Source organism: Pseudonaja textilis, chromosome 10, assembly GCF_049901715.1.
Source record: "Pseudonaja textilis isolate UNSWEBS1 chromosome 10, rPseTex1.2, whole genome shotgun sequence".
Classification (NCBI taxonomy): domain Eukaryota; kingdom Metazoa; phylum Chordata; class Lepidosauria; order Squamata; family Elapidae; genus Pseudonaja; species Pseudonaja textilis.
The window spans coordinates 20,798,862-20,821,905 of NC_141999.1; the positions used below are offsets into that span (position 1 = coordinate 20,798,862).

The 23,044-nt window shown below is 42.2% G+C and overlaps 2 protein-coding genes across 2 annotated transcripts; both read right to left on the reverse strand.

The window, feature by feature from the left end:
* Nucleotides 1–696: 696 nt before the first annotated feature.
* RPS19 (ribosomal protein S19) lies at nucleotides 697–11,036 on the reverse strand. The gene is made up of 6 exons (XM_026715429.2): nucleotides 10,907–11,036; nucleotides 9,132–9,202; nucleotides 7,564–7,664; nucleotides 4,651–4,834; nucleotides 3,753–3,807; nucleotides 697–764 (listed from the first exon to the last, which is right to left on the reverse strand). The coding sequence occupies exons 2-6, from the start codon at nucleotides 9,200–9,202 to the stop codon at nucleotides 738–740; spliced, it is 438 nt and encodes a 145-aa protein (XP_026571214.1). The 5' UTR covers nucleotides 10,907–11,036; the 3' UTR covers nucleotides 697–737.
* Nucleotides 11,037–18,530: 7,494 nt separating this feature from the next.
* Nucleotides 18,531–22,684, reverse strand: LOC148124967 (adenosine receptor A1-like). Its single transcript, XM_087939417.1, has 2 exons — nucleotides 22,365–22,684; nucleotides 18,531–19,281 (listed from the first exon to the last, which is right to left on the reverse strand). The coding sequence occupies exons 1-2, from the start codon at nucleotides 22,682–22,684 to the stop codon at nucleotides 18,531–18,533; spliced, it is 1,071 nt and encodes a 356-aa protein (XP_087795543.1).
* Between the last annotated feature and the right edge of the window lie 360 nt (nucleotides 22,685–23,044).

Sequence of the window (23,044 nt, forward strand, 5' to 3'; positions counted from 1 at the left end):
TTTAATAAAGAGGTATCAGTTTTCCAAAAAGAGCAATATACAGAAACATCTCTAAGTGTTTTTCAAGCTTGATAAGGTATGTGGACTTCCAACTTCCAGAATTCCCCATTCTACGGGGGAATTCTGGGAGTCAAAAGTCTCTGCTTCTTAACCTTGTCAAGGTTAAAGAACAATGGTCAGAAATAGGGTTTTCAACTAAAAAGTTACAAGTTTTCAGATTCCGGATCAATGTTGAGATCTGCAAGATGGAAGAAAATATTGACCTGCCTTGTTTTGAGTGCAGAAAGACCGGCTTTATTTTCTGGGCCTTTTTGAAAGTAGCCCTTAAAAACAGAAATCTTTTAAGCCAGCGTTCCAATTAGATTTTGCCCTCTTCACTTAAAGATTGCCTGGCAAACAATTTATCTGTTAATCTGCCAATTAAAGATTGTGGCACAAAAGTGTGCTCAGCTCATAGGTTACCAAGGAGGCAATTATTTTAAAAAGAGCAGTAAAACACTCGTGTAAAGCTACAATTGTTTGTGTAAATACGGAGGATTCATAGCATATATTCTGAATTCAAGGTTTCTTGTCCTTGTGGTGCCAAATAAATATGTGAACAGAGGAAGGCCATTTATAATTACACCTTAATTATACAAAAAAATGATAGGGTTAGTAAGGGATGAGGATAAATAGTCAAAAAAGAAAACATCCAGCTTCAGTAAATAAAGAACTTTATTTTTAAACTGAACTCCATTTTAATGTTTCTTATTCGCAGCTGCCACCTAGGAAAGAAGGGGGAGAAAAGCTATTGTAAATGTATTTACATATTCAAATGATTTATGAACAAACATGTGCACGTCTTTCCAGTATTCAGAGAAGAATTTCCCCCATTAAGAACACCGCCTTAATTCAAATATCAGGCACCTATAGCATGAAATGCTTTAATCCCAATCTGGTTTTTATGTCTCCTTGCTTTTGATTTAACAGTTTGACAAAAAGGTCACAAACACTGCATTCAGGCAATTTACTGCTGAGAAAATAGAAAAATGTGCTGTCACAGGCCGAGAACACTTTAAGGCATGGTCATCCCCAACCAGCATCCAATACAATTTATCAAGGCACAGAAAAGAGACTAACTATGCATACTGGTTACACATTTGACTGAAAGCAAGAATTTGAATCGTGCTCTTTGTTGAACAAGCCATGGTGAACCAAACTATATTCTGGCTTTGTGTTGAAGGGTCCTTGGTGCTCTCTGAGGTCAGCTGTTTTCCTGCAGATATTTCATTACCCAAACTAGGTAACATCATCAGTGCTAGTAAGGAGTGCAGTTGGCTGTCGGTTTATATTCTGGGGACTTGTCCTGTCAGTATTGGTGGGGTTGGTCTTAGAGGTTCTTTGGGTGAGGCTGTTTACTATTGATTTGTTTGGCAATTCCTCAGTTGGAACATTATTTACTTGATGTTGATCTGATGTCAATCTTTGGAGTCACTGGTGAAATCTTTTGTTACTGGAGAGAAAGGCAAGCTTTCTTAAGGACACACAGCATCCTTTCTTTCCTGCAAAAGCTCATTTGTCATGTCGACTAAAGGAACCCACCATAGATCTTCTTTATACGGGCTGCTACAGTTATTCTCAGGAGTGATCAAGAAAGCGTCAAGGTATTTGACTTGATTCAAATTTTTAGCTCAACAGTTAGCAGTGAGAAAAACCTGTTAAGCGTGAGAGATGTACGATCTTTCTGGTGTTTGTTGGACGTGCTCCAGGCAATCGTAATGGGAATAATGTGTTAAGAAATAACTCAACAACAGTACATTGTACAGAACACAGAGCTAGTTAACATGCAATCACCTCAGCACTTTAGCTAACGGCGATGGGGCTGTTAAGAGTTTTATGGGTGGGGTAGACGATCAAGTACAAGTTTTAAGAGCCAAACGGTGATGCAATATGCAGCTCTTTCTAATGAGATTCATAGAATGGGGTCTTTAGGGGGTTCATTTAGGCCCCAGCAAAGAGGCTGCTCGGAAACACTCCTACAAGTTGCTGATTCCAACTCTCATTTATTATCAATTTTGCTTTTGCTTGCAAAGCTTTAAAAGCAAGGCTGTCCGATTCTTTAGGAAGTGAAGATCTTTCCTTGGGAGGGAGGGAGGCAAACTGCTGCCTTTCAAGTGTTATTGATTTTTTACTTCCTGTGAGTTCCAGTCATCCTATCTGATCTGATTTTTTTTTAAAAAAACAACCCTCTATAGAATGTATATACAAAAAAAAAAAAAAAACCCTGATGAATACTAAAGTAGCTTAAGTCCCTGCTTTAAATCAAGGTGAATGAGAAAATACAACAAGGTTAATTTAGAGAATTCTTCCTTTTATCCTCATCTCCTGCCTCATCTAAATCAAAAGTACGGGGATCTTTCACCCTAGATCCCTGCTAAGCATTGCAATAAGGGAAGGGGAAAAAAAAAACAGGTCAAGGGTTAAAAGCCACTTTTTGTCATGATGCAAAACCTGCAACTTTATGTACCTATACTAGAAGCACGTATGTAATGATCACATTTACATTAGATCATCACAATTAATGACAGGATAAGAACAGAGTTGGAAGGGACTTTGGAGGTCTTCGACCCCAGCTCCTATAGTATTTCAGACAAATGGATAAAATATATCTATTCTTTTCGGAGAATGGACTGATGTCGCATTCTCATTCATGACAATCATGCATTGTTCAATCTCTTCTTAAAAACCTCCGGTGTTGGAGCACCCACAACTTCTGAAGGCAAGCTGTTCCACTGATTAATTGCTCTAACTATCAGGAAATTTCTCTTTTAAGTTCCAGGCTGCTTCTCTCCTTGATTAGTTTCCACTCATTTGTCCTGCCTTCAAATGCTATGAAGAATAGCTTGACTCCCTCTTCTCTGTGGCAGCCTCATAGATATTGGAACACTGCTATGTCTCATACACACACACACACACACACACACACACACACACACACACACACCAGTCCTTCTTTTCACCAAACTAGACTCATGTCCTGTTATTCAGTGAACTGAAGGCCTGATATGTCTTGCAACATCTGAATGAGTTGCTTTAAAACGACAGATTTATGTATGGACGATTACAATGAAACATGATCATCCTCCATTAACATTGCAGTGTAACAATTTACATAGATGGGGACATGTATAAGGAGCCTTCATACAATTCTGGTTGTGTTGTTTTGCGCTTTCCCCCTTTGCTGTTTTTTTCCTTTGGGTCCATTTCTTTGTTGCTTTTTAAAAACAGTCTATCCACACTTGTGCCTAAATGCAGGATTTCCTAAGTTAAAATTTACCACATCAAAGGCACCTGATTTAACCTGGTACTTCCAATATAAGTGAAAACTCATTTTAAAAGATTAACAGGAGGCATGCTTATTAATGAACGCCTCTTAAATTGGAGATTATTCAACCATGACAATTCACGTTATTTACATAATGAAGTCATTTGTAGAATACGATCAATGCGTAATTGTCATTAATGAGAATGCGACATCAGTCCATTCTCTGAAAAGAATAGATATATTTTATCCAGTCTGCCCATGAATGATTAGGCTATTTTGTTATTTTTAAGGAGGGAGAAGGGAAAGATGGCTAGTTTAAGTTGCCAGATGGCCATTTTAAATGCCACAAGAAAGCCGTCACTTCTAAGGGGCAAGATTAAACCTGACACTGATGCAGTAACCCCAAGCCTCTTGGTCCAATTTCTCCTTATGCAATTGGAGACTTTACCTGTCCAGCAATCCTGTCCAGATCTCTCTGTCCCTGAGGAGTAAGCTTGCGACCTCTGAAACGAAACCAGTGACAAAGATCAGCCTCTTTTAAAATTAAGCTACTAACACACACTGATCATTCCTGTTTTTGGTTGTAAGCAATATATCAGTGCAAAGATCACAATTCAAAAGAGGTCATTCAAAACATGCGGTCCTGCACCCAAAACCCGCTAAGAAAATATTAAAGCTGATGTATTATCACATGACTATTTTTGCAAAACATGCTATTTATCTTCGCATTGCCATTTCTGTGCAATCCTAAATTAAAATCATTCTTCAAGTAGTTTTTTCACTACATATGAATTTTGGAAATTTCCCAAGGCTTTAACACTACTCAGGGGAAAACAGAAGCCATATAGATGTTGCTTAATTGTAACCTTCACCAATTATAGCCAGTGGAGAACACAGGAAGCTATAGTTCAACAATACAGAAGTACCACAGAATCCCACAACAATCTTGCCCCTGTTCATTAAGATGGAGCATATTTGAATGAAAGATCATTGTCCAAATACCCACGCAGGCAATGCACCCAATAGTATCAGCATTCAAAGACATTCTACCACACAGGAAAATATGTTCATGTCATAGGGAAGGATTATTTCTGGACTTGGCCATAATACTCCCAATACTGTTTGCCTCATGTCGGCCATGAAGACAAAAGACTTCTATAGCTGTCCAGCAATATAGATTCAAAGTCACGTTGCCTCTGAACACAGAGATTCCAGTATGGCCTTTATAATCAGATTCCCACATACTGTATCCGATGTGTTGTCCACAATTGTGTGTCTGTGAGCCTGTCACAATACACGTATATTTCCTTAGGCTTCCACGTTCTCTGCATCTGGTAGGAACTCACCCATCCTGGTCCTTCTCCACCATTTTGAGCCCTTCCAAAGCCTGGAGCACCCTCCTGGCAACACTTTTGGAACCTCGGCTGAAGTGACTGGGCATCACACCATTGCGCTGGCGCCCCCCATAGATCTTGGTCATGGAGCCGACTCCAGCACCACCCCGAAGATAAAGGTGGCGGGCTGTGGATGCTGCAAACAAAAGAAACCATCTCTTTATGACCCTTCTAACTGGTCATTTCAACCACAGCCTTCTGGCACGAGAAAGACAGAGCAAGTTTCCAAAATTTTACAGGACTCAGAAGTATCTTACCTCTTCCTTAAAGAATCAAATTTGACTGCTCACAGGTAGTTTTCTTGGTAACAATTCACAAGTGGCTTGCCAACGCCCTTTTTTTTTTTTTTAGGGTTGCCACACACCCCAAAACTAACCACCCCGGACAAATCTATTAACGTGAATCACGCCGTGCCAAAATGACATCTTTAAAACAGCCAGGCCCATCTCCTCATACTGAAGGATGAAGACGAGAACTTCCAATTTACACCAAGATGTTGCATGCCCAAGTAAATTATCCTCCTTCAATGAAAGGCCCCAATGAAAGTAATTAAAATTAACGAGCACAGCACCCTCCACTGCTTTCAGCCCAATGCCGCCTCTAACTAAAGAAGTGTCAGCACGGCATCACTTGGAGACAAACAAGCAAACTGCATTAAAACCCTCAAGGTTCACCTGGAACTGGGTTCTGCAGAAACAGAATAGCTGCCATTTCATCGGCAGGCAGCTTTTCTACGCACCGCCGGCCTTCTCCTTTGAGGCTACTCCACAGGCCCAGGCAAAACGAGAAACCCTGAGGCTATGTTCCTGCAAATCAGAAACCTACTTCCCTCCCTTACATTTCACCAGAGCAGTGACAAGAGCAAGTTTACCAGGCTGATCAGCCATCCTGACAGCAACCATGGAAGGGAGAAGCAGGGTTCAGACTTCAGGGCATCTACAAAACTCTCGCCACAGCAGTTTGCCATTTGAAAAGGCAAGAATATTGGTTAGCTGCCATTTACTATGAATACAAACAGATGCGAGAAGGGCATTTTGAGTTCCCTGTGAAATAATAGATCAAGGTCTCCACGAAGAGCATCTCCGGGGCTCTCCCACCAACTGAAGTCACGAAAAAAGCCATCTTGCGTAGGGCGAGATGGAGGCAGCCAAAGACAAGAAGAGGCTATTGGTAGACAGCCAAGGGGTTGGTTGCATCCGCTGTTTTATAGGCAAGCAAATCAAATGCAAAGGATTTGAGGCCTGTTGGAGGAATGATTTCCATACTGGCCAGGAGCGGATGGTGATTGTCCAAAGCATCTAGCAGCAATTTGTAATAGATTAGAGGCCTGACAGAAAAACAAGCCACAAAAGATATTTTAGAATTAACCGAGGCTTTTAATGAGCCGTCATATTAAAGAGCTGGGCAGTGAAGCATCTGTGCTTCTGATTGGTCCCCAAGATATAAATGCTTTATAATTATGGGCAGAGAAGTCAATTATCTTCTTGATTGATAACATTAGCAAAGTCTCCAATTGCTAGCAAACCATAGAGGGTTTACGGAAAAGCTGCGGCCACTATCTCATGTATATGTTGGTGCTGGTGGTTATTTCGTGGGAAAATGAGAAAGGATTCTGTTCTTTTCATTGTACATCCCTCCCAGGACACGCACAGACCGGGGCCTAAACAGGGCAGTTATGAAGGTGACATAGAGGAATGTCTGTTATCCCAAAAGACACATCCTTCTCCAACAGTAAAGAGTTCTTTCGGACCCTGTAGTGTCATCAGAAAGCAGAGGCAAAAAAGACACTTCCAAGGATATCAGAGGCTGGATTAGAACAGTAGGAATTGTAGCATTCTGTCCAGCAGAGTTTCTTCAAAACCCATTATCTATAGACTTACTCTAGCAACAGTATGTAATTCAATGCTGTTGCTTAACACAAGGAAGGCTAACACTAAAGCCGGTTTGGTATAATGACTAATGCACTAGCTGAAAACCAGATCTTAAGTTCTCATCCAGTCTTAGGCACAAAGGCTGCTGGGTGACCTTGGGCCACTCACACTGTCTCTTAGGCCTAGAGAGAAGGCAATGGCAAAAACTACTTCTGAAAATTTTGCCAAGAAAACTGCAGGGATTCATCAAAAGGCAACTACCAGGAGTCAAGACTGGAACACACAAAAACGAGCATCATCCCTCAAACAGCCCCAGAAACTCTCCCCAGCATTAGTGCGAATAGCACCGATTCGTTTTAATAGGACAGTTGATATATTAAATTGCAATAAGCCATGATTTTGACCACGATCATGGTTTACTTTGATTTTATTTATAGCCACCCACATAAGACACTGGGCAGTTCACATAGACAAAACAAGAAAGGCAGTATTATTTATCAAATTTTGAAAACACTCATCTCCCTCGTAGAATTTTGAACAAGACTCTCTACCCCAGGTCCATACAAAATACTAAGCAATTATACTATTTTAAAATCTGCAATAGCTAATGTGCATACCATCCATAGTCAAAACCAAACAAATTACAGTATGGCTTGTTTGCATGTTAACCAGCTATTGAAATTAAGCCATGAATGTTTACTACATTTGCCTATTTTCATCTCTCAGTCTACTGTTCTTCTCCTCCCACTGTAAGCTTCTTAGGAGGATGCACTTATTTTCATCCATAGGTACTAATGCAGGGTGGGCAACTTTATGACCTGTGGACTTCAACTCCCAGAATTCTTGAGCCAGCATTGCCCAACAAGAAGCACATTGCAATATCTACCTATAGGTAATTTCAATAAAACAATATTCATCCCGGCCCTTCTTACCTAAAGAACATACTTTAGAAAAATTACAATTAGGACAGCACTGAAATTATTCCATTCCTTACCAGCTCTGGTATAAAACCAGTTCTCATCGTATGGAGCCAATTCTTTGTGCTTGGCTAGTTTGACTGTGTCCACCCATTCAGGTACCTTTAGTTTACCTGACCTGCAAAACAATTGAAGTATCAGTTATGACTACTGCAAATTGCTTCTTAGCCACAAATGGGATGCAAATACAACGCTGTAACTCTTTCAAGCAGCCGACTCTTTTTGGGGAAATGACTGCAGCAGACTGCTTTAAAGGGTTGCAATAAGTGTCTTAAAATTTAGGCAACTAAATTAATCCAAATATATTCATGAAATAATTCAAAGGGAAAAGGCTGAAGCACAGATGCATTGAAGCTACAAAGTACTAATTGGAAGAAAACAGTCATGTTCTAAGATGGGATTTTTGAGAATTTGAATTACTTAATTTGTATGGCACCTGCCACCCTCACCAATCAAGAGTTATAAACAACACTTTGTGGTCTGAAATACCAATGGCAGCACACACTAGGTACCCCATTTTTTAAAAAAAATAGAAGACACTTTTGTTTAAATACCAGTTTAACTATAAATCTTACTGCATCGCTGTTTATTAAACACTCAAATAACTGATTCACACACAAATATGGATTTGTACCCATGTTATTATCCAGAAAGTACTTAGGGCAGTTATCAGGAGTGCAAAACAGTTCGTGCATGAACTATTCTACATATAAAACATAAATTATTCCACACACAAAACTGCTAGTTTTTTAGTGGTTCATCTCTAAAATGACGCATGTGTTTGGTCCAGAAACCTAAATTAAACAGGGCTCAATTTCAACTTCTAGACTGAAACATGAACTGTTCTGGGAAGAAGCACTGATGGGAGAGAAAGGGCAAGAAAATGCCAGGAGTGTCAGCAATGGCAATTAAGCAGCAAGGGATATAGGCTCTGGGGAGATTGGGGCGGGGAGGCAGACATATGCTATAAAATATACTTTGCTGAGAACTGACAGTGGCCACTGAACAGAGGGAAGGATATGTCATGTTGGGAGTTATGAAAAATTTTCATATTGGACACATTCCTTACACAATCCCTAATGAAGTTTTTGTTTAGAATACCAAATTTATAAAAAACTAATTTATTTGGAAATAAAGGTAGAAATATGGAACATAATCCTTCCACTAAACCCACAGCATCTTAATGGGACACAAATTTGCATTTGCACACCAACTCCATTCTGGCATGATTAGTTGGAAGTACTTTTTATCACTAATAAAGCTGATTCCAGTGAGAAGATATATAGTTTTCTTCAAACCATTTATCTTATTATTAGACAACCGAAATAATATGGTGCTTTTAAATCCCTATTCATTTCCTGCCTGGATTTACAGGAATCATAGTTTTTAACACCCACCTTTATTTTGAAATATTACTACTGCAAAGAAAATTTCTGTCTTTATGTGTTTTCTGTCAAAAAACCATTAAAATATGCTAATCAAGAATGCTTTATAGAAAGCAAAGAGTACTACCTTTTGGGAAAATACAACTCACTACATCAAAAGTCCAATTTATATGTGCTAATTAATTTTTCACACAACTTACTTTTTGAGGAAGGCTGCAAGGGCCCGTACAAACTCCTGCTGGTTGACGTCTTTTACAGTTACTCCAGGCATCTGCAGAGGGGGGAAAATATGTAATCTCACCAATTTTAAAAAATTAATCATAGTTTCATACTTCTGGGAGTTGAACCACCACTGCTGAGGAGAGGCCAGGAGAGCACCCCTCTTCACATTATTTATCCATTTGTTTATTCCCTGTTTATAAAAAATTATCATTATAATTCCTAAGGACTCCCGGCCGCAGGTATAAAGCACTCCCAATAAACAATATACAAGTAATAACTACTGGAGCAGTCAAGCAAAAATAGACAGCTCCACCGCCAGCAGATTCCATGGCAGGAGAAAACCCATATTGTCCCATCTAAGGTTCAGAAAAGGAATATACATTTGTTTTTTTTCCAGAAATCCCACTTTGAGGTGACTGCCTTCAGAAAAAAAGGGACAAGTATTTTGGACAGGTGACCAAGGATTGCAGTACTCAATGTTCATAATCCTGAATCCCACAATTGCCATTATTGGAGTTAATAAATAGAACAATTATTTATCTGACTTCTATTACACTGTGAGCTTACAGGCAAGGATCATAGTATGTTTTAGTATCTGCAATAATGGCGGATATTATTAGTATTAGTAACTTGTATCAGTATTTAGTATCTACAGAATTACTATAGAACAGGATTTTTTTTCTTTATAGCAGATCATACTGTCACCACTATCAAAAATCGTATCTATTCCTGTTCCTTCCCAAAGGAAATCAAAGTACTGCATCATGAAATATGGTGGTGATTGTTACAGCTTCTCCAGGTCCCTCAATTTCTGGTTTCAATTTCTGTAAGTATCTCTTCTACAACTTTTTAATCAGAAATATACATTTAATTAGAAATATAAAACTTATTATTTTTATTGACTGTTTCCTAGTATGATTTGATTGCTTATTGCACCCTGTGACTGTTATCAAGTGTTGTACCTGATAATTCTTGACTCCTGACAAATGTATCTTTTCTTTTATGTACCCTGACAGCATTTGCACCAAGACGAATTCCTTGGCCAATAAAGAATTGCATTCTATTAACAGATCCCTTAGGGGTGTTTTATAAGATACTTAAATTAAATTAAATATTGGATTTTAATATTTTTTTTGTCTTCACAGCTTCTGCCTACAAGCTCCCTTTTCACCGAGAGGGTCTTGTTTTGTTAGCTTTTTAAGGATCCGCAAAGGATCCAGGCATGTAATACTACTATAAATAGATATAAATGCCATTTTTCTTCTAAGCAAATGCTTCAATGAAATAACCAACACGCTCTTTATATACACTGAATCTGCTGCTCTTTCTTTATATAGTAAAAATTAAATAAAATAACCATTAGGAACAGTGGTGATATTTAATATGTTAAACGTGGTTTTTTTAATGAGTATCAATAATATTAAAATTTCTAGTATATAAAAATATGAATATGCACATCTTTTCCTTGCAGTTACGCTGAAACGTAATAAAATATAACTCATGTACAATTAATCCAGTCAAAGAATGGTTTTTATTCTTGTCTCCCTGCATATATTTTGTCCCTTTCCGAGCGTCCACCCGCTCGTTCCACGAGAGTCGCTTCCCTCCCACGCCGCCACATGGCCCGGCCTTGCCCGGCAAGCCAAATCCAAGGGAGGCTAGGCCACAGCACCGGGAAAAATTAGGGAAGGCGGCCCCGCCGGGCTCAGTCGGGATCCGGGCCTGCTTCCCCACGAGCCGCCACCCCGCTCACCGTGTTGCCGCCTCAGCGCTACCGGGCAGGAAAAAGAACGCACGGGGCTCCCCACCCGCTCCTCGCAGGGCTCCAAGCGTCGCGAGATTTGCCTCGACCAATGGACATCTGCGAGACTTGGGCTTCGCCCAATCGTTACCCGGAGGGAGGGAAGTGGCAGGCATCGCGCGACTTCCCGCCAAACGACGAGAACAGTTCGCGAAGCCGGAAGATGCTGAGGCAATTTGCCCATCGAAGGGCGGAAGTCGTTTCACTTTTTTTTCTTCTTCTTTTTTGTTTTCCTAACCGTGATAATGGTATATATAAGTCAGTAGGTGGTGATTCTGACCATTCTCAGTCATCCGGGTCATGATTGTCCCAAAGGTGCTTTTTCAGGAGGCAATTGGACTTTCCTTCAAAAGAAGAAATGTCTTCAAATCTGGTATAAGTATAGGGTTTCCTGCCTAAGCAGGGGGTTGGACTGGAAGATCTCCAAGGCCCCTTCCAACTGTTACACTATTCGAGGTGTCTTCCAACTTGACAGCTTTAAGGCTTGTGGACTTCAACTCCCAGAATTCCTCCTCTGGTCATGTTAACTCGGGAATTCTGGGAGTTGAAGTCCACCAGTCTTAAACTTGCCAAGTTTTAAGACCCTTGTACTATTCTGTACTGTTCTCAATTCTGTTTGCTAACTGCATTGGCATTCTCTTTATCTTCCTTTTTTTAAGCAATGGTATCTATGGTTGCTGAAGTTCTGTAATGTTAAAGGTCTCCCCAAGTTCCTGAAGTATGATTGCTTAATTTTTTTTAATAAATGTTTTTAGAATATTTCTCTTTGCAGCTGCCAAAGTACAATACCAATATTTGAGGAATGAGGATGTCAGTTCAAAACTTGGCCAGACTTGGCAAGTGAGACCCTTGCCTTAAAACTACAGATTGGGAAGGGCAGAGGATTATGCTGCAGCCAGCTGCCTACAATTTGGTAGTTCAAATCCCACCAGGCTCAAGGTTGACTCAACCTTCCACCCTTCCGAGGTCAGCCAAATGAGGACCCAGATTGTTGGGGGCAAGAGGCTGACTCTGTAAACAGCTTAGAGTGGGCTGCAAAGCACTATAAAACGGTATATATATATCCTAAACCATGGAGTGTCATGCCTTCTTCTAGGGGTTCTATGAATTACAGGTAGTCCTTGACTTAAACAACCATTCTCTTAGCAACTGAAGTTTTATGACAGTGAAAAAAGTGACTTATCACCATTGCAGCATCATGCATCATATGATTAAAATTTGCACACATAGCAAGCATGCATGTATTTGTCAAGGTTGCGGCCTCTCGAGGGCACGTGACTGCCATTTGCCATCTTCCCAGGGGTTTTTCCCCATTGACTTTGCTTGTCAGAAGGTCTCCAAAGTGGATCACGTGACTCTGGGACATAGCAATGGTCATAAGTATGAACCCATTGCCAAGCGTCTGAATTTTGATCACATGGGGGTGCTGCAAAAGTCATAACTCTGAAAAATGGTCATGCGACAGTTTTCAGTGCCTTTGTAACTATGAACAGTCACCAAACGAACTGTTGTAAGTTGAGGACTACCTGTACCCATTTATCCTGTTATTAATTGGTGACTGAATAGTGTAAGAAATGAGGAAATTCAAAAATAAAATGGTATATAAGTTACTTAAAGGTTTCACAAATGGGGGTTGCACAGTCCCTTCCAATTCTGTTAATCTGTTATCAAATGAAATATATCTCCCTGTATATACATGCTTTGTTTTTCCATTGTTATGCCTTTTTATATTTTTATCTTATGTATTATGGTGCCTTTTATATTTTGATATTATGTTTTTTGGGGGGCGGGGGGAGTTGTTATAATCTCTTTGGAAAAACGGTAGTATATGATGAGCTTTTAAAATTGTATCTTCAGAAGTTAGAAAGAGGCCCTGATGAGGGATGCTACATTCCTCCAAATTAAGGAAAGAGGCAGCCAAAATAAGAGGTACTGAGGGGTACGGATGAGAACATAAGGGGAGGAGATAATTCTCCCTAGAGACATCCTGGGATTAGGTGCAACACCTGAGGGCATATCCAATGAGTTTAAAGTTGGGAGGGAATGAGTCTCAAGAAGAAAGGAACTTGGGTGACGAGATGAAACTGTATATAAAGTATGTTTGGGAATTCAGAGGTGTGGCTTTTGATTTGAACCTGCTTGTCGAGGTTCTTGAAAGGTCACCAGCATTTTGCAAACCTTCTATTTTTTTTTAATAAATTCTCTTTGTTTTCAACGATCCAAATTTCTTTTGTTGGTTTTGAGTTGTTTCCAACAATAGCGCAGTGAATATTCACTTCAGTGGGGTAGAGAGCAGAGGTGGTGTTCAGCAGGTTCTGACCAGTTCTGGAGAAGCAGTAGCGGAAATTTTGAGTAGTTTGGAGAACCGGCAAATCCCACCTCTAACTGGAGATTTTACAGTATCCTTCCTCTGCCACACCCATCAAGCCACCCCTACAGAACCGATAGTAAAAAAATTTGGAGAGCAGTATTTTTTACTACCAGTTCTGTGGGCGTGGCTTGGTGGGCGTGGCTTGGTGGGCATGGCAGGGGAAGGATACTGCAAAATCCGCATTTCCTCCCCGCTCCTGGGGGAAGGATACTGCAAAATCCCCATTCCCTTCCCCTCCCCACTAACCTGCTTTCCAGCTCCGTTCTCCTGTGCAGGGCAACCAAAGAAGACCCAGTTGATCAGCTGGGACTTGGGAGGCGGAGAATAGAGGGGGGCGGGGCCAGTCAGAGGCGGTATTTGCCAGTTCTCCAAACAACTCAACTTTTCTGCTACCGGTTCTCCAGAACTGGTCAGAACCTGCTTGAATACCAACTCTGGTGGAGAAAGGATGTGAGCCACATTTGGACTGTTTCACGAAGCCGAAGATCTTGGAGTAAGCTGCCCAGTCATATGTAAACACCCCGTTCCAAGATTGGAAAGTTAGAAATTGGAGTGGTTGAATTATCTAAAAGGCCCCATGAATTACCTGCTGCCAGAAGTATCCGACGCTATTGAGGCTGAAATGGAAGTGCTGAGGATGGATGGCTTTTCCTAGCAACTGCCTGGAACCAGCTTCATTAAAGACAGCTGCAACAGATGGGAATCAATAGGCAAATCTTGCCAGCTAAAGTTCCATTATTGATTTACGCCTGCTAGTTAGCCCTGGGGGGGCCACGCAGTCTCTGTTGGTGGAAAGTTAATACGGAGAGCTACATCACAAGCTGAGAACCCAGGAGGTAAATTATCTGTAGAATGAAAGTTGTTGGGTATCCCGAGCATTATAAGAACGAGAGATCAATAACTCAAACCCATGTTTTCTGACACTAATTTCCCTTTCCCCTTCCCTCCCTCCTTCCTTCCTTCCTTCCTTCCTTCCTTCCCTCCCTCCCTCCCTCCCTCCCTTCTTCCTTCCTTCCTTCCCTCCCCTAGATAACAATAAAATTTATTGCACTGAATTTTAAACCAAATCAATTTCATCTCTTTATTTAAGGGTTTAAAAATAGGGGCCAAGCTACCACCTTTGTTTAAATAATGGGCTTATCGACATTCACTGATGTCCATTATGTGGCTTAATGTCGCAATATTCAATAGCTTTGTGCAGTTCAACTCCCTCGTTTTCAATAATTGCTTTGTGGGTGGAAGCGATTTTCCCTTGGCTGTTTAAGTGGGCCTCGGTCTATTGCATTCAGCTGACGACACCCAGAAGCCGACAAAGCACATAGAGAGAAAGGGGGAAAGGAGGGGTAGCCAAATTATCCATTCTGCATCATCAGAAAAGTGGGGCTATTTTGTCCTCATTAGCTTATTCAGAGCTAGCATCAAGGGACCTCAGGGCTATTCAGAATAACTGAATAACTGAAGGGACCTTAGAGGTCTTCTAGTCCAACCCCCTGCTCGAGCAGGAAACCCTGTATCATTTCAAACAAATGGCTGTCCAATCTCTTCTTCCAAACCTCCAGTGATGGAACACCCAAGATTTCTGGAGGCCAACTGTCATGCCCCTGTTGGAGACTGACTCCGAGGGAGAGGAGGAACAGCCAGCAGGGAGTGGAAGTGTGGCTCCGGAGGTTGTGGAGGAGGCTGGGGAAGGGTAGAGGCCGGCTGGGCGGTCAGAGGAGGACCCAAGCCCATATCCCTTCTCCATCCTAGGGCATGCAGGGAGGAAAGAATAAGGGAGAGACGTGAATGGCATGGTCTACGGGGGAGGAAAGGGCCTTGATCCTCTTCATGGGCTGCAGCTGTGACAACTGGTTAAAGGGACGGACATGCGTATGGACCAGTGCTGGAAACAAAGCATGGAAATATCCCTAGTCTGTCGTTCCTCTCTGAGTTTGGCGTCCTTCCCAGTGTGTGTTCCGATATCTGTGGATGTCTTCAAGCCTTTATCTTGCCTGATTCCCTTAATTGCTTCAGTGTGGTTTGGTTGTTTTGACTCTTTATAATTTGTGGGCATCTTTAGTTTAAATGGCGTTTCCTCCTTTTTGTAACTGCTTGTGGGGGAGTATTTTGTCTCCAGTCAAGGATGTTTGGAGCTTTGAAGCAAATTGAATGAATAAAAGGGGCTTCACCTGTTTTTGTGACTGTGTTTATTTTGTATCCCACCCTGGATCACCACACCAGCTGTTCCACTGGCTAAACGTTCTCATACATTCTCTTCCTTTTTTTGCCGTTGCTCTGTGTACAAGTTGTCCTCGAATTACGACCGTCATTGAGCCCGCAGTTACGGTCCTAAGTTGTGACAATCGTTAAACGAGTGATTCATCATGTGCTTGTGCCCAATTTTACCCTTTTTGTCACTGTCATTAAGTCAACCCGCTGACCCGAATGCCTCGATCATTAAGCGAGGGCCACAGTCATTAAGCAAAGCCATTGGTCACTATGGGGAGCTTTTTCCCAGAAGTAAAATTTCCAGTTTCCAGAAAAAACATTATCAGTTGCAGTCAAATGACCATGGGACACCGCAAAGGGGCATACATTGGCAGGCTACACCCCAAGTACAGTCATGTGACCATGTTGAAGGGGGAACCAGCTATTCAAACTTCAAAAATGAATTATAAGTAACTTTTGGGGGGGGCGGTGTTGTAACTTCAATCAGTCATTAAGCAATTGGTCAATCAGCATAAGTTGAGGACTACCTGAGCTTGCTTCCCTAAGAATTAGGAGAAGTACCAATCACTTACGGTGTCCTCTTTTGTTGGGCCATCCTAGGGTCAAAAGAGCAAGCCTTTCCCAAAAAATTTAATCAGCTCCAGACTGATCTATTGCTTATAAATCTTGCTTTTGTTTTTGTTTTTTTCAAGAGAGGAACAGGCAATATCTGTATTAGTCCAGTGGGTCTATCTGCTAACTATATAGCAGCCGCATATTTAACATAATTTATAGCTTGACCCCCAGAGAAATAAGGTCAGAATTCATCTGGCTAGCAACAGTTAAAAGATATTATACCATATAAGCAAAAATGATTTGGATCTGATGTACCTTATTGTTATTTGTTTTCATTTAGTTAATTGGTCAATGTAATTGTTTCTAATGAATGAACCAGATAAATAATTTTCAGGCTTAATTGGGCTTTCAAGGGATTGCTGATCTGTCTCTTTTCAATTGACATTGAATTCTGCAAATATTTTAGGCTGTTCTACGTCTTGTCCTCATTTCTGCTGAGAAATAACGTTGTAAAGCAAATTGAAGTTGAGTATTACGTTCTGAGTTCCTCTGTTCCCATCAGATGCTGCCAGTCAGTGAGAACAAGGATGGGGAAAACCAGAATTAATTTAATTCTTTGATCTTCCCACGATTTCACATTTTGCCCTTTCTTGTATGGTGGGCTCCGATTGTGGATTGCAAAAGATACAGATCCTGAACGCTTTGGCCACCAAAAACTAATATAAAATCTCAGATCACCATCATATTGATTAATTAAGAATGCAGATTATCGAACTCGGCTTTGTCAAGATTAATTTTGTCTTGGATAGATAACTAGGACGGCACTTATAAAACACGTGCTGTGGTGCATTGTCACTCCCTGCCAGAAGTGCTTTTGTTCAACATTTCACCCAGCATGCTCTTCTCTAGGATAAAAGGGTAAAGGTTCCCCTCGCGCATCCGTGCAAGTCGTTTCCAGCTCTAGAGGGCCGTGCTCATCTCCGTTACAAAGCCGAAGAGCCAGCGCTGTCCAAAGGCGTCTCCGTGGTCATGTGGCCGGCATGACTAAATGCCTTCGAAGGCGCCCAGAATGCTGTTCCCTTCCCACTAAAGTGGTCCCTATTTTTCTACTTGCATTTTTACATGCTTTCAAATTGCTAGGTTGGCAGAAGCTGGGACAAGGAATGGGAGCTCGCTCCATTACATGGCGCTAGGGATTCGAACCGACGAACTGCAGACCTTTCTGATTGACAAGCTCAGCATCTTAGCCACTGAGCCACTGCATCCCATCTCCTCTAGGATATCATGCACATAAACACATACAGGTAGTCCTCAACTTACAACAGTTCATTTAGTGACCAAAGTTACAGTGGCATTGAAAAAAGTGACTTATGACCATTCTTCATACTTACAACCTTTGCAGTGTCCCCATGGTCATGGGATCAAAATTCAGATGCTTGGCAACTGGCTTGTATTTACGATGGTTGCAGTTCCTCCGGGGTCGTGTGATCATCTTTTGCAACGTTTTGCCAAAGCAAAGGCAATGGGGAAGCCGCATTCACTTAACAACTGTGTTACTAATTTAACAACTGCAGTGATTCAACAATAAAGAAAGGTTGTAACATGGAGCGAAACTCACTTAACAAATGTCACACTGAGCAACAGAAATGTTGGACTCCACTGTCATCGAAAATCAAGGACTACCTGTACAGAATTCCCCATTTTGAGCCGTGGGGGTGGAGTGGTTAGTGTGCAGTACTGCAGGCAACTTCTGCTGACTGCTGGCTGCCTGCAGTTTGGCAGTTTGAATCCCACCAGGTTCAAGGTTGACTCAGCCTTACCAAGGTAGGTAAAATGAGGACCCAGATTGTTGGGGGCAAGAGGCTGACTCTGTAAACCGCTTAGAGAGGGCTGTAAAGCACTGTAAAGCAGTATATAAGTGCTATTGCTATTTTACTTTTCCAATATTTTACTTTGTGTTCTGTGACAATTAAGCATGCCTGCTCCATGGGCAAGCATTGGTTGTTGAAGTTTCTGGTAGGAAGCAGATGTCTCATATGGGCTGGAGTTATTAGGTCTATTTATTTATGAGATTTTTTTTATCCTGCCCTCTACTACAATAAGTAACTCAAGGTTGTGAGTTCTCCTTCTATTTTCCCCACAACAACAACCCTGTGAGGAGGTTTGGGCTGGGAGAGCATGGTTGGCACCCAGCCAGCTTTCATTCCTAAAGAACTCACCGTCTCCTGGTGATTGGCCCAAAGTCATTCAGTGGGGCAGTCATGCCTAAGGCAGGACTAGAACTCACAGTCTCCTGGTTTCTAGGCCACCACTAGACCAAATTAGCTTTGTTTTATCTGTCAGTAGGTAGGTCTGGACCACGGCAAGGTCTTCCAATAACTCTCTTCTTAGAACCAATGCATGGAATTCATCCAGACTGTCTGTTCCTCCGTGAAGAGTCCTTTAAGAGCAACGCTTTCTCACTTCGGTCTGAGGATGGATTTTGGGACTAGAACCACAGCAGACCTTCATGGAAGGCCAGTGCAAGACTCGGTGGAGGAACACAGACCGGAGGGCCATCCCTAAGTTTTTCTTCCTCAAAGCATAGACCAGCGGGTTGGCCAAAGAGTTCAGATGAGAGAGCAACACCGCCAGACGTTCCAGAAACTCGTACTGTTCACAGCTGGGACACAGCAGCTGGATGCAGTAGATCATATGCAGAGGCATCCAGCAAATGAAGAAGACTCCCACCAGGAGCAGAAGGGTACAAGCCATCTGCATTTCCTTCCTCTTGGCTGGCCAAAACAGCTGTGAGCGGAAATGGTCACGGACGACTCGAAAGATGTTACCGTAGATACCCAGCATGGCTGCCAAGGGCAGCAAAGTGCAGATTAAGAAAATGAAATAAACCAGGAACTCTGGACTGAAAATGGAGGTGAACGAACAGCGCCCCAGATGTTCGATTGGGCCGCGACTGTAGCTCGGAGTCTCTGGATCTCGGTGGGCTTGAGAGAGAAGGTCTCGGGGAGGTTGATCCTGGATTATGAAAACGAAGACGGCTCTCTGGAGACTGATCGCTGATGTCTTGTTTCTGGTCTCTCCGTATTGCTGAAATCGGTTCCATCCCATCATAGGGGAGAGCCCAATCAACAGGGACAGCAACCAGCAGAAAGCCACAATGAATATCACCCATTTTTTCACATGCAGGGGGTAGCTGCCCAACGAAAGACATTCGTTAGTATCTTTGGGTAGGGAGAAAGTAGAAAAACACAAGAACAGAGTTGGAAGAGAACTTGCAGGTCTTCTAGTCAGGGACAGGATTCAAAAATCCCAACAACCAGTTCTCTGGGTGGGCGTGGCCATGGTGGGCGTGGCCTACTGGAACTTCCGGGAGGGCCGTTTTTCTCCTTCCCCAGAGTCCGGAGGCTTTCCTCAGGCCTCTGGGAAGGTGAAAACGGCCTCCCCCAGGCTCCAGAAGCCTGGAAACAGGCCCATTTCTGGACTTCCAGAACTTCCGGTTCGGTCCGTTTTTTGCCCCAGGGCCTCTATGTGGGCCCTGCACTTGCCTGCATTCAAAACAGGCCGCATGGAGACTCTGGGAGGGGAAGGGAGAGGTGGGTGGGGCCAGCGGTTGTTTCAACTACCGGTTCGGTGAACCAGATATAAATTTAACATCCGGTTCGCCCAAACCAGTCCGAACCAATAGAATCCTACCCCTACTTCTACTCCAGGGGTCCCCAAAGCTCAGGACGCGGCCCACTACAGGGCTGTGGCCGGTTCAAAACCGGGCTCTGCGAGCGATGGGCAAGACTGCAGGTGCATGGAGCGTCATTCGTGTGACTCTATCTTAATAATTCTGAAGTCTTTGGTTAGAAGTTGCATGATTCGAGTTCCCCTAGTTCTAGGTTGTGAATCTAAGCGTAGATTACTCAAGAATAATCATAGATATGAGTATGGCTCAGATAAACATACACCTAAAAAAACCTCATGTACAGGGTTTTAAATAAATTTGAGTTTTTGCTGAAGTCAAAATTAGTATGGTTTCTTCTAAGGTAGGAATCAATCACCGTTAGAACTTAATCAGCCCAGTTTGTTTTTTAAATCCTAAGCAAATTCATGCAAGAGGACGCTATAATATGTAGCACTTAGCTCATCCAATATCTCTCAGATGGATTCACACACTGCAGTGAGGAATGTGGCTTATTTTTGGCTCAGCATATTGTTCAAGCATAGCCACTGTAGTTTCTAAGCCATGGTTTACGCCAGGGGTATCCAATCTTGGCAACTTTAAGACCCATGGGCATTAACTCCCAGAATTCCCCAACCAGGATAGCTGGCTAGGGAATTCTGGGAGTTGAAGTTGACTTCAGCTCCCAACCACTTGTCCTCCAGTCACTTGTGACATAGTTAATAAACCATGGTTAGACAATATAATGTCTGAATCGCTGTGGATAAATTAGCTCACTTCTTGCCTTCTCTTAAATTAAAACAAGAACACTGTTGTCTGAAGGAGAACCACTTAGAAGACAAAACTTGGTTTTGTAGGTTTTTATCATTGTTGTACACCACTGGCTTTTCTCTGCAATTACAAACCAGGCAGGTACCTGATAAAATAGATGGCAAGCAATTTAACGGGCTGAAAAACAGATTATGTTTTCTGGGTGGATAAGAGTTTTTTTCCTAACCTCAAGACAGTTTATCCTGAAAAAAGGCAATCTTGTTATTGCCTCCAAAATAGAACATGATAAAATATAGAAGTGGCACGGTTAAAGAGAGAGCTGATTTGAGACCAGATATTCCTTGACTACACCCATTCTTTTTTCATCGCACAATATTATCTCAGGTGTGAAACAACCAAACGAAGATGAATTGTCCACCACCACTACAAACTGCCCTTAATTCCCTAAACAGGAAGAGAGAGAGGCAATTTACTATAATTGTGAATTATACACATACATATACAATTATAATTATATATGTGTGGTCAATTCACGACCACAATTACTAAGCAAGTCGGTGGTTAAGTGAACTTTGCCACATTTTACAACTTTTCTTGTCACAGTTGCTAAGCAAATCACTGCAATTGTTAAGTTAGTAACATGGTTGTTAAGTGAATCTGGCTTTCCTATTGACTTTGCTGGTCAGAAGATTGGAAAAAAGTATCCCCAAGACACTGCAACTGTCATAAATACAGGCCAGTTGCCAAGTGCCCACGTTTTGATCCTGTGACGTGACCTTTGGGATGCTGCAGTGGTCATTAAGTGTGAAAACTGGTCGTAGGTCACCTTCTTCAGTGCCACTATAAGCATGGTCACTAAAAGAATCATTGCAAGTTGGGGACTACCTCAGAGGTGGTATTCAGCAGGTTCTGAGCAGTTCTGGAGAACCAGTAGCGGAAATTTTGAGTAGTTCCAAGAACTGGCTAATGCCGGTTCTGACTGACCCCACCAACCCCGCCTATTCTCTGCCTCCCGAGTCAGAGAAGGCTGAGTCTCCTTTGGTTGCCCTGCACAAGAGAACGGAGCTGGAAAGCAGGTTAGTGGGGTGGGGAAGCTATGGGGATTTTGCAGTATATCCTTCCCCTGCCAGACCCACTAAGCCACACCTACAGAACCAGTACTAAAAAAATTTGAATCCCACCCCTGGATTACCTGTACTCTAATCTACAGAAATGTCAAGTATCTCCAAATGGCTGTATTCTGTCTTCTTTACTTGAACGTTGGTTCAAGTAAAAAAATAGGAAGAACATATGTTCTTGAAAACATATGAAGAACGGTTGCAGGAACTGGGTATGATTGTTTAGATAAAAGAAGAACAAGGGGTGATATGATAGCAGTGTGCCAGTATCCGAGAGGCTGCCACAAAGAAGAGGGGGGCAGGGGGGTAGCTTATTTTCCAAAGCACCAGAGGGCAGGACAAGATTACAATGGATGGAAACTAATCAAGGAGAGAAGCAACCTTTGGAATTAAGGAGAAACTTCCTAACAGTTGGAACAATTAGACAGTGGAACAGCTTGCCTCCAGAAATTGTGGGTACATTATCACTGGAGGAATTTAAAAAGGAGCCTGGACAGCCATGTGTCTAGAATGGTATGGGGGGGTCTCCTTCTTGATCAAGGTGTTGGACTAAAAGACCTTCAACATCCCTTCCAGCTCTACTCTGATTGATTGATTAAAACATGTCCCGCTGGCACCTGCAGAACCTCTAAGTGCCACCCAGATGGCTTTGGCTAAGGATAATCTCTCACACACATTCAAGTTTCGCACATTGGATCCCAATCGAAGAACATGACTTGCCTGTTGGATAGTTTGATCTTCAGGTGGGTATGGATGGCTATCACCAGCAAGAGGAGGATGGAGAACTGGGTGGTGACCAGTGGGAAGCAAGTGAGGAAGAGACAAGTGTAGAAATACAAGGTGTACTCCATGCTGAGCACCATGGAGAAGGGGATGGCTAGAGCGCCCACGCCAAGGTCAGCCACCGCCAAGGAGACAATCAGATAGTTGGTGATACATCTCAGTTCCTTGTGCAGGTAGATGGTGACACACACTAGCAGGTTGATTGTGATGATGGCCATGGCCAGGATGCTCTCAAGGACCACAAAACCAATATCCATGGCGGTTCTTGTTCTTGGGGATCAACTGATGGTAAAGTCACTTGTTCTTTCGGACAAAAACCTTCCTGAACTTGATCTCTTCCATCCAAATATCTTAAAATCCAAAAGGCAGCTTAACATGCAGCTGTTTCTCTGACTTCTGCAGCGTGAAATCTCGGCTCCTTGCTTTCCATGACCAATAAGGGACCTATCTCTGTTTGCTTAGCGCATTGCCAACGCATAGATCAGACCTGTCATGGACACGAGATAACTTTTTACCTGAGGTAGTGCATTAACGTCCGTGTATTAGAAGATGCATTTCCAGAGTACACCAATCAATGTAAGAGCTTAAGTGAATTGAGGTAGGCAGAGCTAGAGATA